At 35.7% G+C, this 12530-nt stretch overlaps 1 protein-coding gene across 8 annotated transcripts in view; it reads left to right on the plus strand.

The window, feature by feature from the left end:
* The window catches only part of LOC107678755 (inverted formin-2-like), a 48647-nt gene that overhangs the window by 24906 nt on the left and 11211 nt on the right, over window positions 1-12530 (plus strand). For all 8 annotated transcript variants that reach the window (XM_016474137.1, XM_016474138.1, XM_016474139.1 and 5 more), the window contains exons 10-18: window positions 1363-1424; window positions 1518-1620; window positions 3718-3803; window positions 3895-3995; window positions 6421-6491; window positions 6874-6981; window positions 8436-8506; window positions 11366-11486; window positions 12101-12265. In XM_016474137.1, the coding sequence (XP_016329623.1) occupies window positions 1363-1424; window positions 1518-1620; window positions 3718-3803; window positions 3895-3995; window positions 6421-6491; window positions 6874-6981; window positions 8436-8506; window positions 11366-11486; window positions 12101-12265 (888 nt within the window). The remainder of the gene's footprint in view (window positions 1-1362; window positions 1425-1517; window positions 1621-3717; window positions 3804-3894; window positions 3996-6420; window positions 6492-6873; window positions 6982-8435; window positions 8507-11365; window positions 11487-12100; window positions 12266-12530) is intronic.

A 12530-nucleotide genomic window follows, 5' to 3' on the forward strand; every position in this document is an offset into this window, starting at 1 on the left:
GACTGGTACAGAAAGATAAAACCACTTCTCCAAACAAATATTCTTTTTTCTATTTTATTTCCCCAAGTGCACATATATATAATTGCCACAAAATAAACAATACAAAGAAAACAAGCAGTCTTTGCCTCTGTGTGAATCAGTCAATATAATAAATGAAACTTAGCGTGAAAGTTCGGACTTTCGATGAGCTGAATTGATGATGATGAGTTATTTGAGAGCGATGCAATGATATAATCCCAATGAGTGCGAAATGAAAACAGTCAATGGCGTTTGGTGCCTCGCTGATCTCAACGCCACATTGCTTACAGTCACGCGATACTCTGATCCACACCTCTCGCTCCCTGGAGACGTGCCGTGAATTAAAACGGTGCTTATAGAAAAACACAGTAAAACAAGAAGAGTAGACTGGTCCAATAGTGCGGTGATATATGTGATGAAAACCAGCAGTCCTTTCTACAAAAGAAAGCGAACAACTACCATCAGTCACTATCCACTAGAAATACATAACACATCCAGTCATTAATACAATAAGTCAATACTCACACTTGAGCATAAACTATTAGCTCTCAAACCAGGACTTTTAGAATGAACAGGAAGGTAGCGTCAGTTCAACCATAAGGTTTCCCTCTACCAAACGACTGACTTACTCGTGGGTGCCCAGGCTTATATCCGCTCAACCCTGTGCACTAGCGCCCTCAAACTACTCCAAGTGGTATTACAATTGACTCAGATACTTTTCTATTTTTCTTAGGCAATAGCCAGTGAAAATTAAAACAATCTGAACCAAGTAACGTTTAGACCGTTACAATAGAGTGCAAGTCTAAAAGGGGCAATTTTTATTTATTTTTTAATTTTTTTTATAAATAATAGAATTAGAATAGATAGTGCTAGAGTTAGAGGGTCTAATAAATATGGAAGAGATGTATTTCAACATCATATGACCCCTTTAAAAGAGTTGATTAAAAGCTTATAATTAAATAAAATAATGTAAAATTCAAAAATTATTTTTAAAAAATTCAAAAACACTAAACTTACTGAAATATTTTATTTATTTCAAAATGTTAAATTAAAAGCTTCTAATTAAAAATTTGAATAAATTATTTTAAAATAATTCAAATAAAACACTTATATATTTAAATATTTAATTTGTTTACCTGCATGTCATGTGACCACTAACCGACATCAGAGAACCGTGAATGTGTTGGTAAATTATTGAAATATTAACTTTAAAAGTAAATACTTGGTCAAAGTGGTTCATAAATCATTCACAATAAGAGCAGGAACATGTACTAAAAAAATGGGGTCTTTAAAAATGGGAATTTAAATTTCATAAACATTCGGCGATTTTCTCCGATTTCTCAGATTTCCTTCATTGAACCCAAGAAGAATCTGAACCTGAATATCTTTCTGAAGCAGTTCAAGTGGTAAGATCAGACGTTTTGGATTGCTTAGTGTGTGTTTAAGTGATATCGTGGAAAGACGTTTAAAGATTATTTGTTTGCTTCACTCACAAACAGCTCATATGAAGAGTTTGTGTCGATGGTGCAGAAAGGAGATTGTTCCAAATTTGACGTCGAGTCCCTGAAACAGCTTCTGAAACTCCTTCCGGAAAAACATGAGGTACTTCCCAATAAAATATGAGCATTTACAAGTATCTCTTATTCATAGACCTTGATGCAAATGAAAACGAGGCTCAGCATCGATGTTTTCTGTCTTTTTGACATGTGCATCAGAGTAAATCTGCAGTCTACCCTTGTGACGACCCTTAGTCTCCTGATCCTATTGGAGCAGAGCGTGGAAGATTTTGAATGGTTGTCACCGTTAATTGATCATTAGTTTGAGTATTTAAGAATGGAATGTGTTATTTGGGGTAGGCACTCACAGTGGGATAGTTCTCTCAGGAGTGGCTCTTTCTGACTCTTTTCTTGTTGTTTCTTTTGGCATTTCTTATATTGTGTAGTTAAACTTTTGTTGTTATTATATTAATTTAATTATTTTCTTTAATACCCCTAGATTTCGGTTTATTGTCACTATTAATTGTTGTTGTAATAGTTTAATTTAATAAAACAATTTGCTTTGATTAGACTTTGTTGTCTGATCCCTCTTTTATGTTGCAATCTTAAACGAGCGGGACGTAACAAGAACCATTAGCATCTCTGGAACCTTTCCATTTCACAAAAGGTTCTTTAGATCATTAAAACGTTCTTCACACTAAGAAAGAATGGTTCTTTTAAGAACTGTTCATTTAAAGGTTCTTTGGGGAACCCAAGATGGATCTTGTATGGCTTTTCTGTGAAAACCCCCTTTTGGGAGCAGAATCTGTGTTGTCTCACCTTCTGAAGGCCAGTGGTTTCGTCTTCAATCTCGTTAGGAAGGATGATCAACATACTGAGATTCTTCCTTCATATCCCGGACGAGCCCCCAATTTTATGTTACGACCCGCTCGTTTAAAGTTGCAACATTAAAGAGGGATCAGATAACAAATTCTAAACCAAGCAAATTGTTTTATTAAATTAAATTATTACAACAACAATTAATAGTGACAATAAACAGAAATCTAGGGGTATTAAAGAACAATTTGCTTTCATTAGACTTTGTTGTCTGATCCCTCTTTAATGTTGCAACCTTAAACTAGAGACCTGCGCGGGATGGATTTTTCAGTCCCGCTCCCGCAAGATTCTGTCCCGCGCCCACCCGCTCCCGCAGAAACAATCCTATCTGGTCCCGCTCCCACCCGCGAGATTCATGTTTTGTCCCGCTCCCGCCCGCAAAAGCCCGAATAAAAGTAGTCTATATAGATTTTTTTCAGTACATCGAAGAAATTTACATGAAATGGTTCTGTAACATCTCCTAAGCTCCACAACACCCCAGCATAAACACTATAACCGATACAATATTTGTTATTTAGGCTAAGCATCAGCATTCACTAACCACTGTTATTTTTAACAGAACATTTTCTGTTAAAAATAACAGTGGTTTGTGAATGTTGACGCTTAAGCAAGCATGGGCTGCTGCGTGCATGGTTTGGCATGGCAGAATGCGAGCAGCACTTCCTTTATTATCAATAAAAGCTGACATCTCAGTTAATCGAGATCTCATAAAGCTCTGTTATAACACAATAAATGTATGCACAATGAATCTTTCACAATGCTTACACTTCGTGTGTTAAAATGAGAAGATTCGTGAGAACGCAATGTCAGCACTGCGGTGAGTAGATTCTTAATCACCTCTGATTGGCCATTGCATTCCAGATATCAACAGCTGAGTCTGTGATTGGCTACATTGCGCAACCCTTTAAACGGGTTATAAATAGAAACTATGCCTACCTTGCGCATGTCAATCATTTTAATGTTAATATTAGTTGTTTTCTTTGCTTTTGTGCAACAGATAAATAACAATTTATGTTTTAGACACTTTGTTTAGATCATTTCTATTTTGCGGGAGTCCCGCAAATCATTTTATTCTCCCGCATCCCGCTCACACACGAGTCTCTTCCCACCCGCACTCGCCCATCAAGAGTTGTCCCGCGCCGCACCCTGTTGCTGCAGGTCTCTACCTTAAACGAGCAGGTCGCAACATAAAATTTCATATCCCGGACAAGCCCCCAATTTTAACCAATCAAAATCTTCCACGCTCTGCTCCAATAGGATCAGGAGACTCAGGGTCGTCACAATCCTACTTATGGTCAGTTGAGTGTTTTGCGTTTAACTTCTCCAGATTGACAACTTAAAGTCCTTTCAAGGAGATCCGGACAAACTGGCCAACGTGGATCGCTTTTACCTCTTACTGCTGGCTGTACCCTGGTAAAGTGTCATTAAAACCCAAATTCAGGCATTGTTCTTCTAACACTGTAGGTGCATGAGGCAGTTATTAGTTTGTTTCGTCTGTCATAAGTTACCAGCTGAGGATTGAATGCATGTTGCTGTGTGAGGAGACTCTGTCTGTGCTCGATATCCTGAAGCCCAAGGTGGAGCTGGTGGAGACGGCCTGTGAGAGTGAGTACAAAGCACCGATCGCATGTGACAACTGACCGCTGCTGTTTAAAACCGTTCTGCTCTTAAAAATCTTCAGCAGCGCAAAGTGTAACAGGCAGCTTAAATAAACATCTTGAGATTTGAAACATTCAGTGAGATTCTCATGCATCATGTTTACATTAGGGGTGGAATGATACATGGCATGGCAGAATGCGAGCAGCACTTCCTTTATTATCAATAAAAGCTGACATCTCAGTTAATCGAGATCTCATAAAGCTCTGTTATAACACAATAAATGTATGCACAATGAATCTTTCACAATGCTTACACTTCGTGTGTTAAAATGAGAAGATTCGTGAGAACGCAATGTCAGCACTGCGGTGAGTAGATTCTTAATCACCTCTGATTGGCCATTGCATTCCAGATATCAACAGCTGAGTCTGTGATTGGCTACATTGCGCAACCCTTTAAACGGGTTATAAATAGAAACTATGCCTACCTTGCGCATGTCAATCATTTTAATGTTAATATTAGTTGTTTTCTTTGCTTTTGTGCAACAGATAAATAACAATTTATGTTTTAGACACTTTGTTTAGATCATTTCTATTTTGCGGGAGTCCCGCAAATCATTTTATTCTCCCGCATCCCGCTCACACACGAGTCTCTTCCCACCCGCACTCGCCCATCAAGAGTTGTCCCGCGCCGCACCCTGTTGCTGCAGGTCTCTACCTTAAACGAGCAGGTCGCAACATAAAATTTCATATCCCGGACAAGCCCCCAATTTTAACCAATCAAAATCTTCCACGCTCTGCTCCAATAGGATCAGGAGACTCAGGGTCGTCACAATCCTACTTATGGTCAGTTGAGTGTTTTGCGTTTAACTTCTCCAGATTGACAACTTAAAGTCCTTTCAAGGAGATCCGGACAAACTGGCCAACGTGGATCGCTTTTACCTCTTACTGCTGGCTGTACCCTGGTAAAGTGTCATTAAAACCCAAATTCAGGCATTGTTCTTCTAACACTGTAGGTGCATGAGGCAGTTATTAGTTTGTTTCGTCTGTCATAAGTTACCAGCTGAGGATTGAATGCATGTTGCTGTGTGAGGAGACTCTGTCTGTGCTCGATATCCTGAAGCCCAAGGTGGAGCTGGTGGAGACGGCCTGTGAGAGTGAGTACAAAGCACCGATCGCATGTGACAACTGACCGCTGCTGTTTAAAACCGTTCTGCTCTTAAAAATCTTCAGCAGCGCAAAGTGTAACAGGCAGCTTAAATAAACATCTTGAGATTTGAAACATTCAGTGAGATTCTCATGCATCATGTTTACATTAGGGGTGGAATGATACATGTATTCGTACCGAACCGTCACGGTACGGACGTCTCGGTTCGGTGCGTGAGGCCTTACAACGAATACAGGCAATTCACCCCCAATCCAGAAGGGGGCGCCCGCAGCAATGCAACGCTGTTTGATAACCGGCCGCCAGCAGAAGAACAGCGAATGCCATGAGTTGCGCACTTGAAAGCAAAGCCCACTAGACAGTGACCATGTGCGAATTCTGAATGCGTCTCTCACAGACTGACAAAGGAGTATACTTTAAAGGCTTGTGCACTCAACTGGGTCAAGTTAGCAATGCTGGAACTGGTGTGAGTGTGTGTTTGTGTGTGTGTACTGGTTTATATATCCTGGTGGGGACTTAAACCTGACTACACACAGACTCATGGGGACTCATGTCAAGGTGGGGACCTAAATTGTGGTCCCCACGGGTACAAAAGCTTATAAATCATACATTTATATAGCATATATAGGCTACATTATAGGCTACGTTTTTTTCTCTTGTTTATTTGTAAACTAAATCAAATATATTTCAAGAATTTATTCCTTGTATGTATATATGTACTGCAGGTGTTTTTTGGTTTTGTTTGTATTTTATTTTTGTTTATTTATTTTGTTTTATTTGTTTTGTATATAAAACCATTTTAAAATTAATGTTTGTTTGTTTAATGTTTTGTTTTATTTGTTGTGTATTGTATTGTTTGTATTATTTATTGTTTTTTTATTCATGTATTTATTTAGTCAATTTGTTTTGTATGTTGTGTTGTGCATTTTATTTATTTTGTTTTGGGTTTTGTTTTATATTTTGTTTTTATTTATTTATTTAGTTTGTTTATTTGTGTTGTGGTGTTTGTGTATTTTATTTTGTTTTGCGTATTTATTGTATTTATTTTATGTTAAAGTTAATTTACGTTTTGCAAATTAAAAATATTTCACATACTGTTGTACACGAGAGATGTTCACACTAAATTTTGCAATCATCAATGCATTTGTTAATGTTTTTCACACATTATTGTTTAATTTACAGTATTTCTTAGCGCACACGGAATTAATATTTTTTCAGAATTAATGAATAAATGCACAAAAAAATAACATTTTATTTTTATCGCCCGCAGATCTCCGGATAAGTCCACTGCTGCCCAGTTTCTGCAAACTCATCCTCGACGTTGGAAACTTTCTCAACTATGTAAGAAAATCACAATTAAAGAGTTTGATCTTCATCAAGGGTGTAGAGTTTAGTAGAGACGCTATAACATGTCCTTACCAATATCCAGCAACTACTAAATTGTCCCTAGCAATCATTTTGATCAAATAATTAAATGTCTGTCTATGTCAAAATCAAACGTACGCCCTTGATCTTCACAATGTATTATTGCTCTGTTTTTCCTGTTAATTTGATTTTATTCATATTAATGTTGTGTTAGATTTGTGTAGCTATGCATCAATGATTGCCTGCATCTGATTAAGTTTGTTTGTCAGCAGAGAGAGATTTGGGCTGATTTGTGGCTCTGTTTTCTGTGTTTGCAGTGTCTTATTTCCTGATTTTGTGAGTTTTTCCTTTTTGCCAGGGAAGCCACACGGGAAACGCTGAGGGATTCAAGATCAGTTCCCTGCTGAAACTCACTGAAACCAAAGCAAACAAGAGCCGCATCACGCTCTTACATCACATCCTGGAGGTATAGAGCCATTCTACAATATTATAAATATAATAAACATTTTCAGTAATTAAAAAAATGTAATATAAGTATTAGATGGAAAAACCTTTTAAAACTTATAATTAGAAGTGTCGCCTTGGATATTATCATTAACTAAAATCAAAACTAAAACCATTAAAAAAAAAAAAAAAAGTATTATTCGAAATAAAATAAATGTTAACTTAAAATATATTTTAAAACTCTTATTTCACCTAGTTCAATTAGTTTCAGCTGAAGTACTAAAATAACTAAAACTAAATAAATGTCAACTTAACTAAATAAGAAAACAATTCAAAGAAAACCAAAACAATAAAAAACATTTTATTATTTGAAGTAAAATAAGGCAACATTTCTCATTTTTGTTTAGTTTGTTGAACTAAAATAACTATATTAGTTGGTATTGGTTTATATTTGTAATTTCACTGTAAATTCACCCAAAAATTGTTGTTTAGTCACTATTTACTTTATTTTACCATGTTGTTCCAGCCCTGTATAACTGACTTTCACGAAATAAAGATACCAAACAGAACCAACTATTTTTGTATTGATATTAAAATATTTTACTATTAAATTTTAATATTAAGTCAATAGTCATTTTTAATGAAAATTAGTTTTTATTTAATATTAACATTTAAAATATTATAGTTATATAAATATAAAGTTGTTTTAATATAAACAATTTTTGAATATTAAAATATTTTAATAGGCAAGTCATTTTTATTAAAAATAAAAAAATTACTTATTAACTAATTGATCTTTTTTTTTAAATAAAGTACAAATATTTATTTTTAATAATGACTATTGCCTATTAAAATATTTTAATATAAAAATTATTTTTAATTTTAAAACAACTTTATATTTATATAACTAATATTTTAAATATTAATATTAAATAAAAAACAATTGTTGTTTTTAATATTAAAATTGTAATTGTTTTTATTAAATTTACATCTAAAATATTAGTTATATAAATATAAAGTTGTTTTAATATTAAAAATATTTTAATATAAAAATTAATAGGGAATAGTAATTTTTATTAAAAATACATTTTTAGTTCATATTTTTTTTAAATATCGATTAGTTAAGTTGTTTTAATTAAAGTATTTAATAATCAAGTCATTTTAATTAAAAACTAATGTTTTTTTTTATTAAATACAAACAACAAATAATAATTAATTTTAACATTGTTTATATCAACAAATACAAGCATTTATGATTTATACTGTCAAGCTCCAAAAAAAGACCAAAAAAGCGCCATAAATGTAGTTCCTATGACTCAAGCGCTTTTATTCCATGTTCTTTGATCGCGTTTTTGTGTGTCTCCTTTTTATGTGAGGGCAGAATGACATGAGAGCGGGTAAATGCTTATTTTGGGGTGAATTACTCCAGTTAAACTGTGATTAGTGGTGAATGTCTGTGGATCTTCTGGTTTCCAGGAAGCCGAATTAAACCATCCAGAGCTGCTGAAGCTTCCAGACGACATCGAGGCCTGTGAGAAAGCAGCCGGGTAAAAATGCGTGTGTCTGTGTGTGTGTGAGACAGAGTGTGAGTGTGTGCGAGTGTGCGTTTGTGCGCGAGTGTGAGTGCGTGTGTGTGAGTGTGTGTGTGTGTGTGTGTGTGTGTGTGTGTGTGTGTGTGTGGAAACACTGACAAATAAACAGAATGAGTTTCACAAACGTGAATTAAATTCACAAATAAATAAAATGAGATTTGCAAATAAAAAAATTCACAAAAATCGTTTTATGTCACGAACTTAACTTTGCCTGGCATTCATTTGTGGATCACTGCATGCATTTGTGGATTTTGAAATATTTCTGGCATCAAGATGCTGTCAAATCCACAAATGCGTGACTCCGCCCACCATCTGCTCAAGCCAATCAGATAACAGCCACACTTCGCTGACCAATCGTAGCACGTTTTGCTTTACAATCAATAACTTTATTCCTATGCATTGGCTCAAATAGGAAATATAAGGGCCATAAAAATTGGTACAATAACAGACCATTATCGTTAGACGATTAGACTGTGAATCAAACCAAGCCACAGTGTTATATTTGACATGCCTTTAAATATATTCCTGTGATTTCAAAGCTGTATTTTCAGCATCATTACTCCAGTCTTCAGTGTCACATGATCTTCAGAAATCATTCTAGAGAGTAAAGACATTTATAATGTTACAGAAGATTTCTATTTCAGATAAATGCTGTTCTTCTGATATTTCTATTCATCAAAGAATCCTGAAAAAAGTATACTCCGCTGTTTTCATCATAATAATAATAATAAATGTTTGTTGAGCAGCAAATCAGCATATTAGAATGATTTCTGAAGATCATGTGACACTGAAGACTGGAGTAATGATGCTGAAAATACAGCTGCGCATCACAGAAATAAATTACAGTTTAAAATATATTCAAATAGAAAGCAGTTATTTTAAATAGTAAAAATATTTCACAATTTTACTGCTTTTTACTGCTTTACCAGTTTTTCAGTCAAGCAGTTTAAATGATGGATACGAGCAGCTCTTTGGAGCTTTCAACAAAAAGTACTTTCGGTATCTGAGATTTAACGCACTATACGATACTGTCACGGTATTTTGCCTGCGATAATGATATTTCACAACAGACGATATATTGCAAGAAAATCATCCACGATATGTGACCCTGGAGCACAAAAGCAGTGTTAAGTCGCTGGGGTATATTTGTAGCAATAGCCAACAATACATTGTATGGGTCAAAATTATCGATTTTTCTTTTATGCCAAAAATCATTAGGATATTAAGTAAAGATCATGTTCCATGAAGATATTTTGTAAGTTTCCTACCGTAAATATATTAAAAAAACTAAATTTTTGATTAGTAATATGCATTGCTAAGAACTTCATTCGGACAACTTTAAAGATGATTTTCTCAATATTTAGATTTTTTTGCACCCTCAGATTCCAGATTTTCAAATAGTTGTATCTCATGCATTGCTAAGAACTTCATTCGGACAACTTTAAAGATGATTTTCTCAATATTTAGATTTTTTTGCACCCTCAGATTCCAGATTTTCAAATAGTTGCCAAATATTGTGCTATCCTAACAAACCATACATCAATGGAAAGCTTATTTATTCAGCTTTCAGATGATGTACAAATATCAATTTCGACACTTATGACTGGTTTTGTGGTCCAGGGTCACATATATCACGATATCTGTAAATGAAGAAAAAAAAAATGCATCAAAAAAATGCATATATGTGTTTTATAGAATAGCAACAATGTACAACAAGTGCAGAAGTGCATACGCAGCTGTCAAACGGCCGTAAGCTCTAGAGAGAACCGTTTGTGACTAATGTATATATATTACGTATATTAAAGAAAGGTCACATCTCTAACTTTTCAGTCATAGCAGCAACGTCTCAAATTTGTGCAAATTACATTTAACAAAAAACCCTCAAACTAGTAATTTAGTGCTGAAAAAATTTGTGAAATGCATACATTGCATACATTTCCAAGACAGTTCTTGCAGATTACAGTGTGAAGTTACATCCAAAGTGCGCCCAAGCTTTTGATTTAAACAGCCACAGTGTAGCAATGAATTTAGATCTTTTGTATGTTTAAAAAAATATCGATAACGTCTCGCGGCCAGAAATATCGCGATAAGTTATATAACACCTCATGAACAGTTAAATGTTCTCCCCACTGTGCAATAAAACATGTGCAATACCCAACTATCTATACTTGTATTTAATAAACGTATGTTATTGATTTAATATACCTTATCTATACACATTCCCTTGCATATTAGCACATCTGTACATACGGTCTATTGTGTATTGTTTATTTGTACTCGCTTATTTTTATTTCGTTATCTGTGCCTTGTCACTTGTCAACCTGTCTGTGCACTGGAAGATAAATTCCTTGTGTGTAAAGCTCTTTCTGATTTCTAAATCGCCATATCGTTTTTTGTTTTTTTCCGTCCCACCCGTAGTGTTTACATCAATTTCGTATCATAAAAGTATTCTGGGATGCAAGTGCATTTAACCGCAGCTGCAATCGAGCTTCAGGACAAACAAACAAAGCAAACGTGAAAGTCTGTCAGAACGTGAGTTTCGAACCAAGCTCGGAATTGATTCTGAATCGCTGAAGAGAGAATGGCGATGCATTGGAGAATGATCCTATGATCTATAAATGCACAGGACGCGATTCACAAATGAATGCCAGGCAAAGTTTTGTTTGTGGCATAAAAAGATGTTTGCGAATGTTCATGCTTGTGAAACTCTATTTCTATTTATTTGGAATTATGCAACAAAAATATATGTGTGTGTGTCTCGAGATCAGCTGTTGTTTCAGTCTTTTCTCAATCACTTTTCAATTATTATTTCAGCGTAAATCTGGACTCGATTCGAGCCGAAACCAGTCATCTTCTGAAGCGACTGAGAGACACGGAGAAGAAAGTTTCTTCGTCGGTCAAGGACATCAAGCAGCAGTTTTCAGGGCTTATTGAGGTACAGATGCGTGTTTAATCCATAGACTGTATAAAAACATGGACGTAGTGTCCGTGACGTCACCCGTAGGTTTCCGAAGAGCGTTTTTGAAGCCTAAAGTAGGCGGAGCCGGCCGTCGCCATCTTGGCAGCGCGTCACTCCCAGATAATCGAAAATGGACAAAGAGGCGGGAGCAGGTTGCTGAAGCCACGCCCACCTAGCTCGACGGTGGTGACAGCAGCGGCAATCCACCTGTCACTCAAGTGGCCACGCCCTTAATTATGCAGAACTTTAAGGCTTAATATAATTTAAACGGATGAGTTATAAAAAAATTCACCCCCCTCACAGTTGTCATGAAGGGCAAAATTAGCTATATAGACCAAAATCATTTTTTGAAACAGGCTGTAAACATGTTTTTTTCTGCTGTTAAGTTGGGCATTTTAACATGGGGAGTCTATGGGACTGACTCCCTTTTGCAGCCAGCCTCTAGCGGCCAGTCGATAAATTACAGTTTAAGTCACTTCCGTGTTGGCTTCACGAGAGAGAGCGGGAGGTTGCCGCTTGGTTTAATCTGAAGACCGTTTCTCTTTCCAGCTTTGTTGTTGTTCTTGAATGTTCCTGTGGTGTTTGTGCAGAAGAACCTGACGGATTGTGCAGCTCTAGACGAGCGTTTCACTAATGTGGACAACAGAAAGGGCGATCTGGCTCAGTATCTGTGTGAAGACGTGGCTCAGCTCTCGCTCGACGAGCTCTTCAGCAACATCAAGACCTTTCGCCAGCTCTTCCTCAAAGCCCTGAAGGTGCGTGAGCCATTACTATACGCATAATAAACTCATTATATTGGGTAACGATTCACTCAACTCACGATTCGATTCGATTCACGATTATTTTTTTTTACCAAAATGAGATTTAAGACAAATTATAAATTAAATGTGTCCTTTTATTTTTGCTTGGACAAAATACTGCACGTTTCTTTGTGTAATTGAAATAAAACACTATAATAATATACTAATATAGCACTTGTAAATTATTGCTCTTTTGTTGGTTTTGATTGCTTCTATTGTC

This window comes from Sinocyclocheilus anshuiensis, unplaced genomic scaffold (genome assembly GCF_001515605.1).
Source record: "Sinocyclocheilus anshuiensis isolate Anshui unplaced genomic scaffold, SAMN03320099.WGS_v1.1 scaffold208, whole genome shotgun sequence".
In the NCBI taxonomy this organism is placed as follows: domain Eukaryota; kingdom Metazoa; phylum Chordata; class Actinopteri; order Cypriniformes; family Cyprinidae; genus Sinocyclocheilus; species Sinocyclocheilus anshuiensis.